The sequence below is a fragment of the Anopheles stephensi genome, unplaced genomic scaffold (genome assembly GCF_013141755.1).
Source record: "Anopheles stephensi strain Indian unplaced genomic scaffold, UCI_ANSTEP_V1.0 ucontig95, whole genome shotgun sequence".
Classification (NCBI taxonomy): Eukaryota; Metazoa; Arthropoda; class Insecta; order Diptera; family Culicidae; genus Anopheles; species Anopheles stephensi.
In genome coordinates this window covers 34,098-58,513 of record NW_023405466.1, presented here as the reverse complement: position 1 = coordinate 58,513, position 24,416 = coordinate 34,098, and the positions used below count along the sequence as shown (strand labels likewise).

General features: G+C 44.5%; 4 protein-coding genes across 10 annotated transcripts; 2 read left to right on the top strand and 2 right to left on the bottom strand.

Annotated features, from left to right (window-relative positions):
- Positions 1-110: 110 nt before the first annotated feature.
- LOC118517335 (mpv17-like protein) lies at positions 111-1,368 on the bottom strand. Its single transcript, XM_036063319.1, has 4 exons — positions 962-1,368; positions 726-859; positions 497-628; positions 111-429 (listed from the first exon to the last, which is right to left on the bottom strand). The coding sequence occupies exons 1-4, from the start codon at positions 1,077-1,079 to the stop codon at positions 262-264; spliced, it is 552 nt and encodes a 183-aa protein (XP_035919212.1). The 5' UTR covers positions 1,080-1,368; the 3' UTR covers positions 111-261.
- A 1,746-nt stretch (positions 1,369-3,114) lies between these two features.
- Positions 3,115-18,416, bottom strand: LOC118517343 (voltage-gated potassium channel subunit beta-2-like). Of its 6 annotated transcripts, none has more exons than XM_036063329.1 (13): positions 18,273-18,416; positions 17,890-17,961; positions 17,644-17,744; positions 17,163-17,567; positions 15,155-15,333; positions 11,282-11,352; positions 10,966-11,199; positions 10,781-10,877; positions 10,547-10,674; positions 10,385-10,464; positions 10,038-10,304; positions 9,749-9,934; positions 3,115-9,607 (listed from the first exon to the last, which is right to left on the bottom strand). In XM_036063329.1, the coding sequence occupies exons 4-13, from the start codon at positions 17,205-17,207 to the stop codon at positions 9,506-9,508; spliced, it is 1,389 nt and encodes a 462-aa protein (XP_035919222.1). In that variant the 5' UTR covers positions 17,208-17,567; positions 17,644-17,744; positions 17,890-17,961; positions 18,273-18,416; the 3' UTR covers positions 3,115-9,505. The 6 variants fall into 6 exon arrangements, with proteins under 6 accessions (XP_035919222.1, XP_035919223.1, XP_035919221.1 ...); XM_036063330.1 differs by having other exon boundaries at positions 9,749-9,925; XM_036063328.1 differs by having other exon boundaries at positions 9,749-9,958; positions 10,050-10,304.
- Positions 18,417-19,996: 1,580 nt separating this feature from the next.
- On the top strand, positions 19,997-23,858 carry LOC118517336 (beta-alanine-activating enzyme-like). Of its 2 annotated transcripts, XR_004908293.1 has the most exons (6): positions 20,001-20,250; positions 20,325-20,894; positions 20,966-22,418; positions 22,484-22,774; positions 22,855-23,626; positions 23,690-23,858. XR_004908293.1 is itself a non-coding variant. In XM_036063320.1 (5 exons), the coding sequence occupies exons 1-5, from the start codon at positions 20,036-20,038 to the stop codon at positions 23,260-23,262; spliced, it is 2,937 nt and encodes a 978-aa protein (XP_035919213.1). In that variant the 5' UTR covers positions 19,997-20,035; the 3' UTR covers positions 23,263-23,858. The 2 variants fall into 2 exon arrangements, 1 of the variants encoding a protein (XP_035919213.1); XM_036063320.1 differs by having other exon boundaries at positions 19,997-20,250; positions 22,855-23,858.
- Positions 23,859-23,894: 36 nt separating this feature from the next.
- Positions 23,895-24,398, top strand: LOC118517340 (iron-sulfur cluster assembly 2 homolog, mitochondrial-like). The gene is made up of 2 exons (XM_036063324.1): positions 23,895-23,917; positions 23,999-24,398. The coding sequence occupies exons 1-2, from the start codon at positions 23,895-23,897 to the stop codon at positions 24,396-24,398; spliced, it is 423 nt and encodes a 140-aa protein (XP_035919217.1).
- The last annotated feature ends 18 nt before the right edge of the window (positions 24,399-24,416 follow it).

Below are 24,416 nucleotides of genomic sequence, written 5' to 3'. Positions count from 1 at the left end.
CGGCGAATTGACAACACGAGCTTAACCCTTAACGGTCCGTGGATTGTGTTAGTTCGTAATGTCATACATAGGTGGCGCTGATTACCGCGCGAATCAAATATTTCTTACGGTTGAGTTGTAAACGAACTGGGAAGAAGAGTTGTATTTATTACTATTTTTATTTATTCTATAATATGAATGAATATTGGTGGGATCTGTTCATCTTAAGTATACTACAATTGTGGGTGCTCTCTCTCTAAACACAAACTAAACACTTTAACCTTACTTTACAAATATTCCAGCCTCAAGCTCCTTCTGTTCTTTTTGTTTCATGTAAGCTAAAAATATCGTCCAAAGCAGACTGCACATACTAACGAAGGGGACGCGATTCTTCTCAGGAACTACGGAGAAGTTGAATGTTTGTACAAATGGCCAGATGCATAGTGCAACCTGTGGAACAGTAGAACGAAAAGGCATTGCTTTAAACCGCACACCGTTTATTCGCGCCCGAACTAACCTTGTACGTTGGAAACAGTTTAACCCGTACTTCGTTGAGTGACTCCTCGACCGTTTTGGACTCCAGCAGGCTCATACTGAAGTAGAATGCCGTCATTGCCATGGGCGTGTAGCTGATTTGCTCCGTCAAAGCCTGGGTAAATGCAGTCAATGGGAAAACAGAAAAAGAAATTACACATGCCACGAGGAACGTGCTATGATGGTGTGCGAGCGCAACGAACGCTACTGACCTTGGCAATGGCCGATTTTAGATTCTGTTGCGGCCACATGATGGAAGCCACCCGTATCCAACAGTACAGCGACGGAGCAACGATGAACCCACCGTAAAAGAAGAACCGCCAACACTTGTGCCAATCGATTTCATCTGTGGAATTGGACGAGGAAGTCGAGTGAAAACAAACACGCACACACAAGGATGAGGAATCTGTCTGTGGCGGCGATGACTGATTGGACACTGATCACTTACTTAACTGTTTGCCGGACAATTTTTGCTGAATCAAACATCCCGTTGGCCATAGTAAACTGTACGTGATCATGCCGCGAACGACGGGATAGCGTTTAATCCATTGCGCAAATGCCGACATTGGTTCAGTTGGTTTGTTAAGGGAGATACACGGAAAGAGGCACAATCACGTGATCGCACCAATCGAATTCACTGAAAAATCGAATTCACTGACGCTACGTTTTGTTCACCAACAAACATGCACGGTTCATAACGTTCGGCGATCCGTACATTCGGTCGGTCTGTCCCGCACCAGTAAGTGACACGATCGTTGTGAGGATCATCAGCACCACAGCTGCTGTCCAAACCTGTCCCATGAACTTAAAACATTGAAAACGATCTTTTTGGCAAAGGATCGGTCATGCGATCATGAGGGGGAAGACGCACACAGCCACATCGAGCAGTACACCCCCCTTAGAATAACCGGAAAGATTCCCTCGCTCGCTTAGCTCTTTGCCAACGTTGTGCAAATTTGAAGGATACAGTATACGGATATTCGGTCGCTACGTTCACTGCATCAGCCGTATGTAGTTGTGAATTGTTTTGAATGATTTTGATGACGTAGATGCGAGTGATGGTTGAATCAAACTAAAAAAAAATACAACTCGAGTCCCGTGAGGGATAAAAATAAGCATGATACGGGAGGACAAACTCGTTTGAACGAACGCATTGGGGAGGTTTTTTCAGCCGTGTCTTGTCTTGGGTTTTTTTTTTAAATTTTGTTGCAATAAGGCAAACAAAATTAGCAGCTGAATCGTTCCATTTTTTCTCACTCTCGATAAGACAAATGACGTGGGTGATGATGTCATAATGTGGTAGTGGTGCATAGCACTTAAGACGGTTGATTTACATCGACATACATTATGGCGGGCAAACACGTGGATATTCAAAAAGCGAATCAAGCACGTGCAAAGATCTCATACCTACTAATTTGTGCCATAAAATAGCAACAATCGAATCATGTTTGAATTTATGTAGATTTGTGTACGATTATACTTTTTAAAAGTAAAAAGTATAATCATTTAATAACTACTATTTATATAAAAAATTCTGAAGCTGTTTTTTTTAAAGTAATCAAGTACATACATAACGTTGATTAAGATAATAGATGACACAACATTATATTAAGAGCAAAATTTGGAGCCAATAAATGGTTTGAGAAAAGCATTATTTTCTTGTTCGTTGATCCTAATCAACTAGAAGAAAAATCGTATCATAGATATTCAGAATGGCAGAAGCGGAGATCCTTCGAGGGCATAGTGTTAAGGAAGAAAATTTCTAATCTGACTCGAAATGTGACTCCTACAGGACTGGATTGAGAATCAACACGTCGAAGACAAAGTACAGCCTATGATCGATAACTGGATGCTTTTTAACTGGGCTGCTTTTACATTGGAGGTAGGGGTGGGCTTTAGCCCAGTTTCAAAGCAATTAAACGTCAAAACTGTTCGACGATAAACTACGAAAGTGAATAAAATGCATCTAAGTATCCCAAGACATTTGTTTGGATGTGTGTCTCCCTGGAAACGTTAGTCTAGATAACAAGCATTGCTCGCTAGGAAGCAGAGTTTCAGTTGACTGGAACGACAGTAACTTCGGATAATAACCTGATTAGCGAAATCAAACAAACTCAACTTACGGTTCAGAAAAATCCAGCAACTCACGAAATGTACGGTATATCGCTCACTGAAACTCTCGATAATCCTGCACGGACATGAGCTCTGGTGATAACCTGACGGTGGCAAAAGCCGAAAGGATACAGGAAGGTTGAAGTACATAATGAAGAAGTTATAAGGTACAAGGCGTAAAGGAGCGCAGCAAGCTCGTTCCAGAGCTGGATCAAGAATCTGTTGGAGATTTTATGCAGCCGTGGGTAAGGAAATGCCTCCTTAAACCAAGCTTCTTGGGATAAAGGATTAGAAACTTAGCCATGAGGATCATCGACTGGTGGTCCAAACATGAGATGATGTGATGACGTTATTGGCCAAACGAAAGGCACTTTACCCTGATCGGTATCGAACACTACTGGAACAGGTTAAAAGAAAGTAAGTAAATTACAAATAAGTTATACAATTTTGTTTAGTAGTTCATTTAAAGTAACGCTGCAAAGCATACAATTTATCTTTTAAGTGGGTTTTTATTATTTTCAACAAGTTTAAAGCAGTAATAGGATGTCATAATTGTTATTCTAAAACTTTTTCGTTCAACTTAGAAAACTCGGATTCAAGAAGAAACTTCCTATATCTGGAATTGTGTGTGTGTGTGTTTTTTGTTTTTTGTATGCATAAGTGTACATATGCGATTGTATACATATACACCTTTTTGTTTTTGTTTTTTGATAAATATCCTAGCTTGACTCTGGCTTACAATCATCAAGGATTCGCTTGACTCTCTCTCGCTCTCGCTCTTAATTCTCCTTACTGCGGGACTACCGGGAACTTAGTCGTTAGCGAGCCTGCCGTCCGATGTACCTGCTGCAGCTCGTACTACTACAATACTTGAATGGCTGTGTGTTGTTTTGTTTGTTCCTCGCCTAAAGTCATTCGCGAAAAAGGATTTTTAAAGGATGTTTAAAAAGCAATAGCCTAGGAAGGGCTAAACTGGGTGGCTTGCGGGTTTTTAAGGAGCGAATGTTCAAACGTTTGCAGTTGGTCAGATGGAAGTGTGCTGTGATAAGCACACATTCCGAATATTGTTTGAACATGTACAACGTACCCCGCCCGAACGGAACGCAGGGTAGGAAAGGTTGGTGGGGAAGGGATTCTACCAAAAAAAAAAACAAACAAAGAGGGAAAGTGAAGGAGCAAAAACCCCCGCGCTAGGAAGGAGTCTGCTTTATTCGTTGAAGTTTTGTTAGAATTCCTTATTTTATTTTGCTCGTTCACTCTCGCGGTTGTTTTGGTTGGTTGTTCGCTTTCTCTGCGCTTGGTGTGCAATAATAATTAGTAAACATTATATTACGATGTACAAGCAAGTTTTGTAGTGTTTCTGTTTGTTTCTTTATCACAATTGTTAAGTGTTGTTTTTTTTTTTGTTGGTTGTTTTGTTATTAGTACGCATTTGCGAAGATTTAAACCCTCTCTTTCTCTCTCTCTCTCTCTCTCTCTCTCTCTCTCTCTCGCTCACGTATCAGAAGAAAAATTTGAAATGGTATTGTAACTAGCTGTTCATTTTATGTGTAAGTTTTAGTTCCTTTTTTTGCCAGCAATTTTTTTCACGTTGTTTGTTGTGTGTGTTTCTTGTGTGTTTAATAGTATATGGATTTTGGAATTCTAGCGCGCTGCGTTAGAGCTAGTTAACGTGTTTTTTTTTCTCTCATCATTCCAGTGCGATTTTTCCACCCCCTCATTTCTTCTCTGTTTCGCATATTAGTTGTATAGATAATCTCCGCTACCATCTATCGCATTACAGCCCGTTTGGCGGTAAAGATGAAAAATATTGAATCATTTGTTTAAATTTATAGATATAACGTGTCTTGAAAAAATCACTAATATCGACAGGCTTGTAGTAGAGTGCTTAAAGCAAAAACGATAAAATATGCTATCTAGAGAGAAAGCTAGCTATTTAGCGACCCCGTCGTAACAACGCTTTTCTTCGTTTTGTTTTTCTTCTCCATCTTGGTTTGAACAGAACTTTGTATGTAGTAGTTAGTATGTAGATGCTTTTCGATAAACGGCTCGAATGCCCCTCCTGCTCCCTGAACCTGCCGTGCCCCACGTACTATAGGAAGGCTTGCAAAATAGTAAACAATACGCATCGTTAGCTTTCCTACCATACATATCTATATTATTTATATATAAGGTATAATAATAATGTGTGTGTTGTGTGCAGTTTTTTGGTTTTGTTTTTGCTTGTTCAATTCTCTTCCTTCACTACATGTTCCGCCTGCAAATCCCGTCGGTCGAGCTTCTTCTTGACCGTGTTCGAACACTTCGAATTGCTACGATTGGTGTCGTTAGTTTTGTTTTTCTTTTTTGCTTAGTTTTGCTACTACTATCGCTAATGTATGGTTTTGTTTGGATTTTTTTGTTGTTGTTGCTTTTGCGTTGCGTTTGCTTGATCACGTGCCGATGCGCTACAGAGCTGATCACCGTACTGCTGCTACCTACCATACACACATTCGGCCCTTAGCTTATCTGGTACTCTGGTTAGCGTTTACTAAATCGGTTGCCTTATCCTACTTGCATCGATCGATGCCCTTCGAAGCCGCCCTCTTGATGAATAGATGTGATGCGTGTTTTGCAGTACTTGCTGTTGTGTTGTGTTGAGTTTACCCAAAAGTAGTAGAATCATTTCATAAGAAAGGGAGAGAGCGATAGCTTTTCATATTGTTGCTTGTTCTATGTTGTTTCTTACTCATTTTCATTATCCACTTATCCATTATCCATTAAGGTTGTGGATTTGCTGTGTGTTTGTTCATGTTTTGGTGTGATTGTGTGTCTGTGTGTGTGTGTGATGCCCCACCCATTGTGGGAGATCTAAACCACATCCTTCACATCCATATTTATTCATCAATGTTCCTTTTTTGGTTTGTTTTGATTTATAATTATTCTAAAAGATGCACTTTTGGCAGAGCTGAAGATAGTAAAATTATTGTTTGTTTGCTTTAATGTTTTCTCTTTTATCTCTTTTGTTTTGTTATAAGATGTGTATATATACTACTATTCATTAAATATATATATATATATTATTCTCGAGCTTTGTTGTTGGTTGCAAAATCGTCGCGTCGCAACATCACTTCCGCAGGCTCCCCGCGTTCCAGATGCTCCAGATGGATCCAATGGTGGGGGCTGGGTTTCGTTTACGTTTAAACTTAGATGAACTACATTGCTATTAGAATGATATTGCAAAAAATTTAACCCCCTCCACATCTGTCCACCTGGGGTTACCTTACCACCTCTTCGTTCCCCTCAATCAATCCCTCAGCGCAGTTCCCAGCGAGTGGTGATAATGTTTAGCTGCTTATAGTTTAAGGATTTTTGTTCTTTTTTGTGTGGTTTTTTTCTGGTTTAAGTTTGCATCATCGCTTTAGAGGCGGCCTTTCGTTTCTATACGGCTTGCAATATTCGGCGCAACTTTCACTACCTATTCGATTTTTAGCTGTGGGTGCTTGCTTATTACTATGTGGTTTTGTTTTTTTCTTGTTTAGCTTTATATTGTACTGAAATACTTTTACCACAAAATTGTATCCGCCCATCAGCGGTTCATGTTTGTGTTTTTGTGTTACTTATCTCGAACTCCCCATTAAACTGCCGTGTGCACTCGCTATAAACAGTGAGAAAAAACTGGGATCAACTAGTAACGTATGTTTTGTCGAGCTTCACTAGAACTAGAGCTTGATCAGGATGGAATAATCATTTCAACCACTCTTCAGTTGCAATCTTGACGGATGCTTTTCCATTGTTTTGATTTCGCAAATAGCCCTCGTCCTCGTCTGTGTTATGCTCGTCTTTCTTCCATCTTACAAAAGCGTCGTTTATGCTCGTATGCTGTTAAAGCACCCCCCTTGGGTTGCCGCTATCCAATCGAACCGAATTTGAATAAAATCACGCTCGTTTCATCCACATCCCGTACGGCCAAGTGCTGCTGAAGAAAGAAAAGTTTTGACAGTTAACGAACCCGTGTCGCACACTCGCTAGCAATGAACCGTTTCTACCAATCTTCGGCCCGACTCTCGCAGCCCTTAATCTACTTTGTAATCTATCTAACTAATCGATATTCCGGCTTGATTAGCTTGCTGCTTGTAAAAATCACCTTAGGCTGCTGCTGCTGCTGCTCGGCTATTCTGAGATTGGCAAAACGGATTTCGAGTTCCTCTACGTTTGATTTTTTCGTTTCTAGCTGCAATCAGCATCACCAGTCACCAGTGCTGGACAGGTATGGCCTGCTTGCTGGCTTGCTTAATGGTTATCGCGGCTTATTTAACTTTTCTTTGGGAGTTTCTTGAATTCGGTTTCTGTCGGATACGGTAGAAATCTAAGTCGTGTGTGTGTGTGTGTGTGTGTATGTGTGTATGTTTTTTAACTTTACATGAGCACGCATTTTCTTCTAACTTATCGTTCTGCTGCACAATGTGAGCAATGTTTTAATAGTGTATGTGCTGGTGTACGACGTTTCCTATCGCGCTTTCAACAGGAGTGCTCAGAAACGTATGACTGTTGCAAACTGACGTGAATGGTATAATTATCTAGGCAAACTGAAAGCCAAACGCGACGGAACAGAAAACACAGGCATATTAAATGCAAAAACCCATCCGGCTTCCCATTTTCGCACTCATAATTGCTTCCCATCCTAACTAATGATGATGATATGCTGCGGATTTAAAAATTGCTTTCAATAGTAGTGCTGTTAGGCAGACAGGGACTGAACGAATGTGTTCTCTGTGTTCGCATGGTAACGTTTTGCTGTTTTGCGGTCAGTGTGTGATTGTTGTTTCAGTTTACTGTTTCACTTTTCACTCGTCCATTTTCACCGTTTCACGTTCGCGGTGTTGCACGCCTCTGAGCTGCGTCGTGTAAAGGCTGGGTTTCCGAGCTGTCGAGCAGTGGTTTCGGTATTCGGTATTCTCACAACGTAGTACTTCTTCCGCGGGAGGGTTTTGTGACCCAATCCGCCATCTTGTGTCCAATGTTTGTTGTTGTTGTTGTTGTTGTTTTCCGCTTATATGTTTTATCAATCACGAGCCTTTCGTAGCAGATTCGGAAGCAACATATTATAACGAAGTACGAGTACAATATCTATAGTATATAGTAGATAGTGCGTGAGTGTTTGAAACGTGTTGTTGCAGTTCCCTCTACTGGTATAGGCTTTCGTTAGAAGTAGAATCGATTTGTATGCCATTAATCTCGTCGTGCTAATACGTTGAATAAAATAATCGCGTTTACAATATCCGCTGCTACTAGCTATACTTTATGCTACTCTCTCAAAGTCATCTGCTTCGACGCAACGATGTTTGTGTGTGTATGTTTTTTTTCAATCTGTTCTGTACAGAAAGCTTACGTTTAGTATATGGCTGAGATATTCTCCCTCCAAACATTTGCCGCCGCACAATATCTTCTTTCGCGGACAACGCGTCTTGTTGTGTGTGTGTGTGTGTGTGTGTGTGTGTGTGTGTGTGTGTGTGTGTGTGTGTGTGTGTGATTATTACATTATTAGAATTTTAACATCATAAGTATAGACGTTAACAACTTGTGTGTCTGTGTGTGTGTTTGTGTTTGGTTTCAATTGCATATTTCGCCTTGTTCCCATAACTCGGACAATGTTTACCAGAAGCAATAAACAAAGCGCTTCGTAAACAATAGTGCTGTCTCTCTTCTGAAGTTGCGTATAAACTTTACCAGCGAAACCCACACGTACGTGTGTGTCCCTGTCGTCCCTTTTTGTTGTTGTCTTCATTTGGCGAAACACAAAGTAAATTGCGTTCGATTGCTTTGAGGATTGAGCCAGGCGTCATACAAGAGCCCCGTAACGTAACGCAGGTTCCCATGACCCTTGGAGTGCGCCTAGTCGCGCCGCTTAACTCTCCGCCACATTAATGCACGGTGCAAGCAGCACACTGTCCCGGCGATCACTGAACAGCTTCCGGTTCAGCAGCATGCGAACACCGTGTCCCGGTGGCTGGTGATGTACGACCAGGGCGTTGGCAGCAGGTGCCGCAACTGCTTCACAATCTCCCGACACCGACTTCGACTTGGCCGGTGCGACCCCGTTCGCGGTGCCTTTGCCGCGCAGAAAGTTGAACAGCGATTTGCAATTGCTGTCCAACGATTTGAAGCTGCACGAAATCTTATACCTAATCTTCTTCTCACCCATCAACGTGTGGTCAATTGACTTTAAGCAATCTACTAATTGGTGTGCCTGCTGCTGCTGTTGCTGCTTTTCCTCGCCGATCCCAGTTACACCGCTGGTAGTGCTAATGGTACTGCTTGTCGACTGCATCGTACCGGTGGCCGTGGAGGAATTGTTAAATTTGCTATCTAAACCAGCCTGATCGTAGAAGAGACTCTCCAAGCTAACGCTCAGCGACTCCAGGCTTAGCAGGCTCGGCTTCAGCACGCTTCTCTCCTGCCGCTGCCGCCACAGCTTTGGGTGCCTTACAAGCTGCTTTTGCATTCGCTGCTGTTGAACACTACGCTGCTGACGCTGCTGATGCTGTTGATGCTGCTGATGCTGGGACTGCTGCGACTGGTGCGGATGGTACGGTTGGTGCATTTGCTGCTGACGTGGTTGCATGCTCTGTTGCTGCTGTTGCTGCTGCTGCTGCTGTGCTGAGGGCGTATGGCAGCAGTCTTGAAGCGTTAGTGCTGAGCTACGTTCCGTAACACTAGTGACGACGTTTACAAATTGGTTACTGGTTACTAAATTCTCGTTTTGTCACTGAATTTCGCAGAAGCTAATCTTTTGCGATTCTTTCTGCTCCTCACCCATGCTGATGTCTTCCTCTTTAGGCGATTCTGCCCCACACGGAACTCCGCTTTCGCTAGGAGGCCCCGGGGGGCAGGCTGATTGTCACCGAAGCGCAAGCGTAGATATCGGCGGTGGACGCACCGGTTTGTTTTCGAGGATGCGTTCTATTTCCAGCATCACACCGGTCGACAGCCGTGGCAGTAACTGCAAAATATCACCGAAAATCGATCGATCTGTTAGCAGCGACGCTCAATTCGAAACACGTACTATGATTTCTCGTCTAAACCATCTCAACACACAGGTTGGGAGACTCATCCATCAAGTTCCAAGTTTACCAAAGCTTACCTGTAGCGCTTGCAGGCTTTGATGGAGTTGTTCCGGGGAGGTTGCACCGAGCAGCAAACATTGTACCGGCTCGTGCTTAAGCGACCACGCAATTGATAGCTGCACCGCGTTGCAGCCCAGCTTTTCCGCCAGATTGCTGATGTCCCGCGCTTTGTCGTACAGCCGGCGTGCTTCGTCCTGCAGATCCTTGCGCAAATGCAACATAACCGCCAGATGGACGGAAAATAGAAAGAAAGGAACACAGATATGTACGCTACAGTGCGGTCTGATCGATCGGTCGTGCACTTACTTCTTTGTTTACTTCATCCTCGATCCAGGAGTAGCTTTGGCTTTTGCTCTTGAGCGATCCCTTCGGTATCCAGAGCTTCTCGCCGTTCTGCGCATCGCCCAAGCACATGGACAGTGGGCCCCAAGCCATAAACCCGACGCCAATCTTGTTGTACATCTCCGGCAGGTAGAGCTCCGCCTTCTCGCGACAGAACATATGATACTCCGACTGTTCCACGATCGGGGTCACACAGTTAAACTGCCGGCAGTTGGTGTAGGCTTCCATGATCTGTGCCACAAACAGAAAGTGTACCGTGAGGGATAAGAGTTAGATTGGAACGTTTTTTTTTCTTCTTCTCAAAACCTTACCTCTACGGGTGACCACCGTGCAGTTCCCCAGTACATGGACCATCCCTGCGATATGACGTAATTCATGGCCCGCACAATCTCTGTGGCAAATCATAATTACGAGAGCATTAGTTGCGTTTGTTGGTTGTTTTTTTTCAGCGTGTTCGGCCACTAAACACTAACCTTCCATCGGACACATAGAATCCGCCTTGTGTACCAGTATGACGTCGATGTATGGCAGCTGCAACCTTTGCAGGCTCGCTTGGACACTTTCGATGATGTGTTTTCTCGATAATCCTCGCTCCTCGGATCTGGCAAAAGATTAAAACACGGCGGTGGAAAATATTAAAAATAGATCTCCATGCACGCACTCATCTGCGAAACGGTGCACCGAAATGTCCGCTTGCCGGCTCTTACTTTGTGCTCCAATAAATTTTTGTTGTTATGACGAAGCTGGTTCGCTTCCATCCTGCCTTTTGAATGATCTTTCCCAGCTCTATTTCCGCACGTGTACCTGTGGAGGGGGCGTAGAGGCAAGGCGATAGGCATATGGTTTAAAGATATTTCCGCCATCGGGGGCTTTTATCCCTCGCTACGCCTACCTGAATGCGCCTCGGAAAGGTCAAATAAATTGATTCCGCTATCGACGGCCAGACGCAGGATTGCTTCCGCCTGCTCCTCGGAAACGCCCGGCGAAAAGATGGGCCATGTGCCGAGGCCGACGTTCGAGACGCGCAGGCCACTCTTGCCGAGATTTTTGTAGCGCAAACCGGGCGTCGTCGTTGCATTGCTGCGTATTTGTATGGCCGGATTGGACCCCAAACTTGTGGAACGACCTGGGGCGTGTGATTGACAGCGGATAAAATATTGTTTACGTAAAAATAGTATTGCTGCTCCGGGGGCCTGTGCTTCACTTACCAAAATCTAGCTGAGCAGTCGTGCCACTAAATTCCTCCATGCAATCTAGTGAAGCTATGGGAGCACGGCACCTGCAATGAGGTGATGATCGTTGGAGAGGTGGGGAGAGGGGGCAGGGAGAGAGAATGAGGAGTTACGTAGGAACCGGGGCAAAACCCACAGGAGCGTCGGGATGGATTGGGTCACGGAAAAGAAGTTAATTAATTACTGTTGCTCTAATAATTAAGTACGGTACGTAACCGGCTAAGATCGTATTAAGGGCGTGAATGCGATGGATGTAGTAGACCAGAGGTCAGTTTAATTACTTTCGATTCTTGTTTTCGTTTCTCGGGTAGTTTTTTCCCCTTTCGCCAGGGGGAAGAAACCAAGGGGAGAAGGAAGCAAAAGCAAAAAAGGGCATCAAAGGGCGAAATTGGTTTCGAGTATTGGCAATTAAAAGTGTGAACGTGCCCGCGTTCAATATTTCCCCACTTTCGGGATACAAAGTCGAAACTATTGGCCGTTATCGATAACGATCGATCTTTTCACATGTTTTAGGAAAACTGTAGGCAGCTGAAAAACGGCATGCCCGTTTTGATCTACCCGCAAGTCAACGGCAGCACCGGAGAGGCACGGGCAAAATGTACAATCTCGATCCGGCAGACGCAACAGTAACGTAGCTACAGGCGCAGTAAAACACATTCGGCCAAACCGAAAATCAACCGCTCTAGCGCGGCAGCTAATATTAACCATACCGATGCTACCGTACACTAACAGCCACGGCTTAGCATATCTAATTATAAACGGAAGGTAACGAAAATGATGAGAATTCACTCCCATGACCCAACATTTTTGTCAACTTTGATTTCGGCCGAGTACGAAAATCCGCCCGATTTTTTCTTCCACGGTTCTACCAAAGCTGCCTGCCGTCTGGTAGTTATGCTAGGCCAGGCCAGGCATTTTATTGCCCGTGTGCTCTTGCGTTTCGTTCTGCTCAATTAGCGGAAAAAAACCCATGTGTCCTGTTTTTCATTATGCTATCTTGCGGCCAGCCAAAAGCACCCGTTTTGCCCAGCCAAAAGCACGCACGCACGCACGTAAGTGAAGCAGCACATTGGCTGGCCACTGGCACCCTCCCGCTGGTAATGCACGCATACCCGCGACAAACCCCCTTTTTTGTTGGAATTGGTACCTGTAGATTGTGACCGGATTTGAATCCTCACTAATATTGTCATTGTTAACGTTATTGTCGTTATTAGTTTTTGAAGCAACATTACATAACACGATCGACATACCGGAAATGTCCTTTTTTGCCTACAAAATGCCTTTTTCCACCAAACTTCACTTATCGTAGTGCCTAGGGCGATCAAGAAGAGGTACAAAGAAGAATTGGACTGACACTGACTTTGACGGCGCTGGTGGCTGGTGGCTGGTGACAACGAAGACAACGACCACGACTACGACGACGTCGGGGCAGGCAGGTTGGCCGATGGGGAAGCTGCTGCTGCTGATGACGATGACGACGACGGGGTTGGTTAGTGAGGTTCTGGCGGCAGTGAGCTTAACCGTGCCGCGTCCGCATCGCACTCCGGTCGAACTAATTTCACGAAATTAACACAAACATTCACAAACGCACTCACAAACCCCCTGCCTTCGTGCGTACGGAGGGTGGACGGCGAAGGTGGTTCGGAGGAGGCGACCGCGTACCGGGGACACACCAGCAGATTTTGTCTCGTCTGGTGGTGGTGCGAGCTGGATCCGCTGCAAAAAAGCACACCACTGCAGAAGCCAAGGAGCCAGAAAGTGTCGCATACGAGTAAAACTGCACTACTTTTCGAAGCGCGACGGAAGAACCTTTTCGCCCGAACGAAAAGTCCCAGATCGCATGCTTGCCGACTGGCGGCCTTAGGGCAAGAGTGACAAACTTAGTGTGCTCTGGTTGCCGAAGCTACTATAAAGCACCGCGAGACAAGGTGGCATTGGGCGGCACGAGATGATAAAAGAGATGCAAGCCAACACCGGACGAGAGATTATTATGAATGAATGGGAGCACACGGGAGCACGCACGGATGGACAAAAGCAGAAAGGGAGACACTAACCCAGGAAAGAGATGAGTGTGGCGAGAGCGAGCAAGCAGGATGTTTGCTAACACTACGGCAGTATTTGATTTGGAAATTAAACCACGATGGCGTTAGTGAGAGCGAGAGAGCGAGCGAGAGTGAGAGAGAGAGCGTGGCAAGAGCAAGAGCGGGAAAATCAAAAAGGATAAAATGGGGAAATCCACTAAACTGAGAGCCAGCCTAAAACGTGCTGGCTTTGTGATTTTTATCTTGCGGTTCTTTTTGAGATCGGGGTTTCTTTTTATCTGTTCTGCCGTTTTCTGCCGTGCAGGAACCGATTTTGTTTTGAGTAGGGCATCTGCACCTCCACAAATCCGGACTCCGGAAGAAAATATCCTTGTCGCCAGCAGCATTGCGCTCAGGTTGTCTCACTCACGGGCTAACTTTCCATAGAACACTTGCTCGCATCGTGACGTTTTTCTTTTTGTGCCTCCAAGCATTGGGGGGCAAAAAACCGCACAATCACCATCCGTTTTGCGGGTGAAGGACATTGTGAATTTAAAATGGATTTTTCGCACCACGTCACTGCTATTTCATGGTGCTACTTCTGGAAACACGCACCGTATCGCACACACGCACACACGTGGCAGCAACCGCATCGATTTCCGTTGCAGGTCTACGGGGGGCTATGAATAACTTAAGGATAATTATGCTTATGTAACAACAAAGGATATCCTGGGCCCGCGCGTGCTTCATTTGCTTTAACGCCCGACCAAATGTGAAGCGGATCGAGCAAACAATCATTTACTGCTGGTGCTCCTTCTGCTCCTACTCCTCCTCCAATCCCCAACGGCTGCTCTATCGGCCACCGACGTCGACGTCGACGTTGTCGTTGTCATTGTCGTTAGCTCACCATGCTGCGTGTACTTTTTCTACTAACGCTTCACTTTCATACATAGGACCGCTTTTGCACTTTAGCCTGCCGCACGTTAACGACGGAATACTGGATCAATTAAATAATTGAACATATATGCACGGACACACGCACGCACACACATACACACGTATAGACACACACATGCACGCACAGACACTCGTACACTGAACACGTTCGAGTAATTGACCACTAGACACCAAACCGGAACGAAATAAATAATAATTTAATACACTTTTACATAACACTTCATAAGAAGACGGAAGCTAAACACGACACGACGTTGCGGCAATACGACGGTTGCGAACGCATTGAATTTTCTGTCCCATAATGTTTATTTCATCGCGTTCTCTGCTGGCCTACTGGTGTGCTCCACTGCTATAATCTCTGCATCGAGCTGGAAAACACAGCCGTCGCGAGAGAAAGAGTGTGAGAGAGAGAGAGGGTTTTGCAATTGTTCCATTTCACTTCCAACGCTATTGCTGTCCTTTTCGATGCTTTTCTCCCCCGCGAACAAACCAGGAGAGTAAATTTCTTCGTACAACAGACACACACACGCACTCACGCACACTCACACTTGAATGAACATTGCACCAAACTCTTCTGGGCGGAAATGCAGCCTGACGACGGTGTGTGAGCTTGAGCGGAAATGAAAGCTTCCAGTTGCGGCATTGGAAGATACCGAATAAGATCCATTAAATTCTATCGGTAGTCCATTCACAAATGTTCCACCCTTCAAATTTATACATCCATGGAGAAGTAATGTTCCTACTAGATAGTCCCCCCAAATGTAACCCAAATTCGTATCTGTGACGTACGACAAAGCCGGTCAAAGTGAAGCAATTGGGTTTGTTTGAAGCCTTCAAACAATTGCGATGGGGAAATATAATGGTAACATACATCATCTTGTGGCAGGCATCCGATTGTGACTGAGAGTATATTGTCGAAATTTCGCTTTCCGTCGAGTCCTGTCGGCCTTTGGGAAAGTCTTGCAGGTGCGATGTATCGGGAAGTGCTTTTTCCTGCGGTGCTTTATGCGAAGTTGCTGCTGCGGCAAGGCCAGTATTGCGTTGTTCTTCCTGCAATAGAGAAAATACGGAAACATTTAAATGTAATTATACATTGCTCTGTTTAGCGTTAAGACAAAGCTGATGGTACGCAAGGCTTATTGGTAGTACGGCTACAGCCTTTCCCACGGCAGACAACCGTGTATCGAGTCTATTGGATCCAGATCGGTGGATAATCTGCTAATAGCAAGTACCAAGTAAACAAATTTTGAATAGTGGTCAGTAGCCTGTTAATACCCTTGGAGGCCCTAAACGGATTGAATTTTGTAACCTGACTGAAAGACAGGTTCTTTGTGAGTCTGCAAAAGAAGCAGTCGCTCAGCCTGAGTACCCTTAAATTTTGCTCGAGTACATAGACTCAACTATCATTGTACGCATATAGTATCATTGATTATCGAGTGGTCCTAAGGCAGTTGTATGAAATCTTAGCCAAAGTTATCTTACTTTTTTCACAAGTTTCCAGCTCTTTCTGTGCCTAGACGATCAGTTTGTCACTTTGATCTTCCAAAAGAAGTTTGCCAAAATAATTATTTAGGAAACTACTACGGTCCGTTGGTAGCTTTTTAAATTTTTCACATGGACGGCTATGTCTCAGACATGAATGACCGCTTATTCAATGTTTATCTGTTGCAGGATCTTGTTCTTCTTGGCTTAACGATCTCTTTTGGGGCGGTCCGGTGGCAGAGGTGAAAACGGCGCGGGTCTTCACATGGCAGGGTTCAAATCTCATCCAGGCCGCCTCCCCGTACGTAGGGCTGACTACTTTCCTACGGGTATAATTTCTGGCACAGAAAGCCAGAAATGGCAGCCCCGATACCTCTCGAGATTGTAGTGTCAAGGAAGAAGAAGATGAAAACTAAATTATACACGTTTGATACCAGTCCTCATTGGGATGGAATGGGATTTGAACACCGGTCCTGCCGTGTGAATGCCGGGGTCGCATTCTCGGATATTCTTCAATATTAGGTACAGGAGTGCTCTGTCCCTTGGATCAATGTTAAATAACGATAAAGTTACTAGCCGATAAAGCCTTGTTTTTCTTCATTTTTCTTATCTGAAATTCCGTAATATAATTCATAGTACAACTAAGCTAAATTGTAATTAACTTAACATGTTTGACAATGAAACATTTAAAAAACATCATACTTTGCGATTCTATGCATTTCTTTTGCTCGAAAACTCACATACAAAAGTGCGGTTGAGCATTGAAGGGTCAAAAATAATTGATTTTGGTTTCTTTTTTACGTTTTGTTGCTTCGTTTACCGCTCACTTTCGCACATCGGTTTGGCAGTGCAGGCTTGACGGTCAGATCAATATCGATTAGCTATTCCGTGCTGACACGTATAATCGCTTTTAAAAGCCCCTCCGACCCGGTTCCCGAAACTCGCCCCGCTTTCTCTAGAGAAAGCAAGACGGAGCAAAACGGCCGTTTGCATAATTGAGAGATTTGGCGTAGTGCCAATATTTTGCAAAACGATAACGACTGGCACCAATGTTCGCTGGCGGAGACAAAAGGGCAGCAATGTACACATAGACACACACACACATACACAAACAGGCACATTTGCCCGAAATGTTTGACTTTTCCGAAGAAGAAAAAAAAGGCAGCACAAGCGTTTAAAAATTTTCAACAAAACTGACGTGCTACATTCGTATGACATTATACCACGATGAGCTGGGAGGGTCGGTATCCACGTACGCGTATATATAGCTGTGGAGGCAGCTCCAAAAAGGTTTGTGCAAACTTGCCAACAGGTGTGTTGTGCCAGCCAACCTGTTTGTGCACCTGTACGAGCGTTGACCGGAAATGCAAAAACAAGCAGCGAGTATCATAAATTACCTCCTTCGGCGTTACTGCTGTCGTGCTAGTTTGCAACGTTTCCATGAGCGTTAGGTTCGTGCCTTCGAACGGTGCGTCCTCGAGAAGTGGCGTCTTGACACCGGCCGTGACGGGGGACTTCTCCTCCGCTATAGTGGTTGGTGGCGTTCGCCCGGGTGTCGTCGAAATGCTGCTTTCCGCGTAAAATGGCTCACTTTGGCGGAAGCTCTTGTCACCCGAGCTGGTCGAAGAGGCTAGTGGTGGTGGCGGTGGTGGTGATGTAGTACCAACTGGACCACCGGTCGTAGCCGCCGCCAATGCTGCTGCCTGTCGCTCGGAACCTAGCTGTGCCTGCCGTTCCCTTTCCTGTGCTCTACGTTGATTCAACAGTTCGTTGTCGAGCTGCCTTATTTCCCGAGCTTCCCGCTGTGGAATGGAACGAATGCAAATGCAGAGATTGTACACTCGAAATGGCTGTTTAAGGCACCTGTTGAGGGCGTACCTTGCAATTCGCGGCGTCGAGCTTCTGTTGCTTGTGGTGCTGTTCCCGATCCGAGGATTCATTTTTCTGCCGTTCCTTGGCCTTTTCTTCGTCCGCTTGCCCTGTTTGTACGCGAATGGTCACACGAATGAAGTTTAAAGCAATAATATGCGAACATTAGTTTGCACCGCCATGGTTCACCAGATTGGTATTTAATTAAATTAAATCTATTCAAGTGTTTCATTGCTTATTTGGGGTTTAACTTACTTGAAGAACTCCCACCAGACGCCCCTGGCGGCGGAAACGAGAACCAGAACTGATGAGCCAGTTTGATATTCACTACAACAAGAGAATAGAATTGTTATGCTTTTTCCGTACTTTCTACATCCCGTTCGAGACGACCGATGAAAATCTTGTTTCTAACTCAACAATGAGTGTCCTCTAGGCTAGGCTTGCACAAACTACACTCTATCTGAAACATTTGCAAACAGTCCAACCAGCCAATCCAATTTAATCCAATTTTAGTCCAGCATCGGTCGGTCGAACCTTCTTTTTTTTACCACAGATGGAATCAATGCAAAACTTTTCAAGGGTGGTTCTGTTTTTGCACGAATTATGAAAACTACTCCGTATAGGAAATGTAATGGTACCGCAATACGCCAGCAACTGGTGATAATGTTGAGCGAGATGTTTCTGTGACTCGAGATGCACTTTATTTATTCTACTTAAGCTAAAAGCAATGAAAGTAAAATGCAGAATGGTATACGAATGCAGACGGAAGAGCGAGAGAGAAAGAGAGAGAAAGAGAAAGAGACGGAAAGGAGGAAAAAAAACACACATAGACCAATGCTCTACCAACCAGGAAAGATCGACGAGAAATCTTTACGACACTAAACCACGGTACGGTGGAAGCACACGCAGATCAAGCTGGGTTTGGCCCGTAACATGAAACGCTACCACCAAGCTCGCAACGAAACGCAACCAGCTATGTCAAGCAAATTGTTTCGGCAGCGCAACAGTTTATCCTCGCGTTTTTTTGGTTACTTACATAACTTTGTTTCTGGCCAAAATAAACGACTGAATTTTTCTAACAATCCCGAACCACCGACCGACCACCGGAATGTCTCTTGTGACCTGAGTTTACCGAGGAAATGCCCCCGTACGCATGCGCCACCAAACCGTTACTTTATAAATATAGCCATCATCAAGCTATCAATTGAATTTGGAAGTCTGTTTAATGCTGTGGTCATGTAGGTGACATATGATGAACTTTTTTTTACTGAAAAGTTTTCCTTTGTGAAACTTAAATGCTAGCCTTTTTCAGAAACAAACGTTTAGTTTACTTCTGTACAGAGCACGACTTTCAAAAAATCAAAATCGAAATCAAATTTGAATGAAATGTAAATTCAAATTTTGAAACGCTTCAAACGCTTTCTGTGTACTGTTTATTGATTTTCTAGGGATAGATCCTTTCAAGACGGTTGATGTGCTGTCGTCGTCTTCACATTGCAAAATATATATTCACAAATATGCATGAGCATATGCTTATTCAGCAAAATGACTTAAAAAAATTGTTTTAATTATAACAATAAAACTCCTTTTCCAAAATCAAAACGTGCAAAACCTCACATCACTTTAGTGATGCTTGGAAGTACCTAAATCATTCCTAGCCTCTATTCAATTGGTGGCCCGATAGAGGATTTTAAATGCTTCAGCTGCACAGGCACTGGGCACCTCCATCGACGACAGTACTATTGAAAAATAATGCACCGATGCGATGTGGAACACAGTAAAATAAAATATATCACTGTTCTGGAATATGGAAGAACGTCATTCTTTTCTTGTTCCTATTCCATTGGCCTCCATCTCCATTGGTCCCGATGGAGGGTTATCAATGCTACAGGTTCGACAGGTACTAGGCGCCTCCATCGATAACAGTATTGCTGAAGAATCATGGACCAATCTAGTTTGGCACACATTCACAAATGAATGTTTCCGAATCCGATAACTTTATTTATCATTCCCTTACACAGCTGGTCGATAATTTTAAAAATATCAACACATTTTTCCAAACAGCGCGCGGTTTGATTACACCACACAAATGCGGTGGCGTAACACGCTTTGGAACAGGCCAGTGTGGTGTAACAAGAAGGTCTGTACAAAACCACTATGAAAGTTACTTCAAATTCAACATATTGCTTGTCTACGTCATCTAAAAATAAATATGTTTAAAATGTGTAAATATTTTATAACAAACAAGTAAATAAAGTAAACAAATACACCACATAATCCTACATCCCAAATCCGGCTTGAGCTGTTAAGTAGGTGTCATATACACGTTTGCAGCTTGCAGCTTGACGTTTTGACAGCCCGAGCTGAAAGCCGGGGAAGTTTGTAAACAAAGCCGGTGCGTATGGAACTGCTTGATCGAACAATTTTTAAAAAGTGCAGCAAACACATTGCCATAAGACATCACCATTCTGGTAAAGCCATCAGTGAAGTAAGCTACGAGCAGCTATGGAACGAAATGGAAAAGGTAGCGATGGTTTTACGGGAACAGCACATCGAAGGGAAAATTATCGGCGTACAATTGTTGCACTGTCCCGCACTGATTGCCGTTATAGGAGGGTAAGAAATGGGTCGTGAAATCCAGCCCCCTGCCTGCTCAAGGTACATCATTGAGTTGTTCCTCTTCTTTGCAGCATTATCATCTCCGGTAACAGTTTCTACTGTGTAGGTTCACATGCAATCGATCAGCTTTTGTCCGAGTATGGTGAATGTGCTTCATACTTCTTGGAGGAGCTCGAACCAACCGGGGAGTGCGATGATCTGCAGATATTGTTGGGATTAAGCGTTTTCGCGAAGCACCTGATCCTTGCAGTCAGTGTATCCCGCACGGTATGCTACCCTGGGTTAGCCTTTTGTGTGCGAACCTCAGGTTCGACGGGTCGGCCCAAAACAGTGCTCGTGCCAAGCGCCTGCATAATGCCAAATGTACTGTCGCTCACCGATCGGTTAGAGTTGTGCGAGCGTGATGTCATTTTCGTATGCTCGCTTCCAACGTTTGATCCGTTTGTGGTCGACATTCTAATGGGGCTGCGGGCCGGTGCAACGCTACTGCTGGTGGATAACTCAATACGCTTGTCTGCTAAGCGTCTACTGTCCCGGCTCTTTCCGGGTGTGACGGTAATGCAACTGACACCTTCCATGTTCGCACGTTGGGATAAGATTGATGTATTGCAAGTTATATTTGGCCCTGCAACAACGCTCAGGTTCGTCTGTGAAGTATAGTTGTTCGAGCAGGAGGAATTATTAAAAGAATTCAATTCTCTTCGATTTGTAGAATTCTGGTTTTAGGTGGAGAGAAATTTCCAACGTTCAAAAGACCGGCCGAAAGCCGAGTGCGTGTGTACAACATTTACGGCATAACGGAAGTTTCATGCTGGAGTATGATTCAACAAGTGTGCCTCGAAAATGAAGAAGAAATTCCACTAGGAAAACCACTGGACCATTCGATAACGCTGCAGCTAAGAAACTTAGACGACGAACGTTTGCTAGCGGAAACAAATACGAACGGCTCTAAAATAGGTCAGCTCTACATCGGCAGCAGTTCTAGGAAATGTGCTATACTTGGAAATGCAGACGAAAGTTACGACACACTCTCTGGCGAAGGAGTCGTCTTCCGACCAACGGGAGATGTGGTGGAACTTACCCAAGACGGCAAATACTATTACCGCGGCCGGAGTAATCGGATGATCAAACGTTTCGGATGGCGGGTTAGCTTATCGGAAGTGGAATCAGTAGTGCAAAGCCATCCCTCCGTGCTGCAATGTGCGTTGTGCTTCTTCAGTGAAAAAAATAGTTTGGTGATGTTTGTTAAAGCAGACAGCAATGATTGCGCAGTGGAAGAGACGCTTTGGCCCGAAATGCGAGCTAAGTTAAGGCCTTCAAATCTCCCAGACGAGCTGCATCGGATCGACAAGTTTCCTCTGTCTGCTCACGGTAAAGTTTGTGCTGATGGTTTGCGACAGATTTACGAACGGCTAAAACGGCAAACCTGCGCTGATGAGAAAATTTCAGCGGTGGATTTTTTTCGAAATGAACTCAGCACGATGGGTATTGCACATGATTGCGGGCTTGCTAAAGATGGCGTAAGTAAAAAACTGAAATTAAACACATCGTTCATCGATCTTGGAGGAACATCGTTTGCCGCTCTTCGTTTGCACACCGCTTTGCAAGACAAGTTTAAAGCACAATTGCCAGAACTGATTACACTGCTGATAGACCCATCGATTCCGTTGGACGAGGCATTCAAATATGTCGAAAGGAATGTTACAACTAAAAGCATGCGTCCCGTGGAAGCTGAAGCGAGCAAGCATGAAACTTCGAATAGTGATTTGCTAACGATCGTTTGTCACTACAATTTGAAGAAGTGTATAGATTCCCGTGCGTCAATAATGTTTTGCGAAAAATTCGGCCATATCCTAACGATTGGCAGTCATTCTGGGATAGTATTAACGATAATTGTCGACACAAATGCAGTCGTTTCAAGGATTTTGCTACCAGACCGTGTGGAATGTGCCGTCAGTTTTCTCACGCTCGAGAACAACGTTGTACGGGGTGTGGTAGGATGCTACGACGGGTTTTTGTATTGCTTCGATCCGTTCGATGGGAGCCAACCATGGAAGTACGACGCTGGAGCAATGATCAAGTGTACTCCTCTCGTGTTGCCGCAAACGAATGTAATCATCTTCGGATGCTACAGCCCCGATGCCAACTTGCACTGTATTGAAGGGGTAAGCTGGTAGTAGTCCCAATACGTTAACAAATTAATCTAAATGCCCTTTTCTTATTTGTGCAGGGACAGTCTAGTCCGACGTTGCGATGGAAGGTGCAGATAGGAAGCAAACCAATTTTATCCCAACCGGTAGCTTTAGGTGGTGAGAATGAAGGATTAATTCTAGTTACCACTTTGGATGGCACGTTGGCAGCAGTAAGCGCAGCCTCAGGTCATTGTGTATGGAGGCGAGCATTATCGTCGCGCAATATTCCGATATTTAGCACACCCACATTTCTCTCCGAGTACAACAGAATTGCCTGCTGTGGAGTGGATGGCACCTTCGGAATATACGATGCATTAGGTGGGACGGAGGTAAGTTACAGGCGAATCGTGCGTGTCACATAAAAACCAATTTATATTATTTGCTAAATTTTATATTTTTTCGTTCGTAGATATCGAATCATAAGCTTCCCGGCAATGTGTTTTCATCGATCGAAACATTAAAACATACCAACGATCGAATACATTTCATTGTTGGATGTTACGATCGAAACTTGCACTGCATTGAATATTTACCGGTTGGCGGTGAAACCCTACTGCCCATATGGCGAATAGAAGTTCAATCACAAATCTACGCAGCTCCACGATCGGTTAAAGATCATCTGATAGTTTGCACCACATCGGGTTGGGTTAACTTAATCGATCCGAACAAAATCGGCCAAGAGGCAACGACGGAGCCCAACATTATTGCCGCCATGAAGATGAAAGGTGAACTATTTGCCACGCCTGTTGTACATGGCGATTTAGTATTTATGGGATGTAGGGATAACTTTTTGTATGGCATTAGGGTGAAGGTATAACGGAGTGGGTGATTAATGAGACGATTTCCTGTATGAAAATCCCGTGTGTCAGCAAGATGCACCGATGAATTTTCGATCCCGTAAGTGTGGATCGTATAGTTGAGCAGAGAATAGAACTCATCAGAGCTCGATACGACAGAGCAAGCGTGGTGAACCCAAACTGAGACGGAGTTATGGCGTGCATGTGTCCGCCAAGACGACGTATCGAGGACTTATGACCGAGATAATGTAATACATTTTGCACGTGTGAGTGCACTATCATCAAATGTTAATGTGTCTCGTTTGAATTTTGTGTCTAAACAACAAAACGCAAAATTCCTTTGTTGAGTTCAAAAGCTAAAAGCTTCTAAATTTTTTGAATCAGGTAATAGTTTACACAAATTCGTTTATCTTAAAAAATTAATCCGTTTCATAAAACGTCACCCAGCTCGTGGCAGCCTTGCCCAGATGGTCGACTTTTGTGCGCGGTCGGGGATGACAGTGATGACAGATCTGTTCGCAATCAAAACAAACCTACTGCGAAAAGGAAAAATATAAACACCGAAAGCTGTCGCAACAAACAGTGACCTTATGCAATTTTGTCGTAGAAACATGAAGTTCGTCTAGTTTTCATCAATTACACTCGGTACAAGATGAACGCGCTCGTGCAAAGACGGTAAGCTGGCAAGTGCAAACATTGCGCTTCACCGGCATCAATTGAGGGCCATTTTTCTAAAACATTCTTTCGTGCCCGCAGCTTTGCTTTTCCCATCGCGTCGCTACTACAACGTCGATTGTTGTCAAATGCGGCACCGAATGCAGCCGACGCAAGCTCGGTGCAGCTGAGCAATACCTGCATCAATCGCTTGAAGGAAATTTGCAAAACCAACTCCTTTCTTCGCGTTGCGGTAGAAGGAGGCGGCTGCTCCGGCTTTCAGTACAAATTCTCGGTTGAAAAACAGCTCGGCGACGATGACGTCGTCGTGAGCCGGGACGGTGTACAGGTGGCGATCGATAGTGCATCGATCGAGTATCTGAGCGGCGCCACCATCGACTACCACACGGAATTGATACGTTCCGGGTTCCGTGTGATAAACAACCCCAAGGCAGATCAAGGCTGCTCCTGTGGCGCCTCGTTTACGGTAAAATTGGACTAACCCTAGGATGGTGTAAAT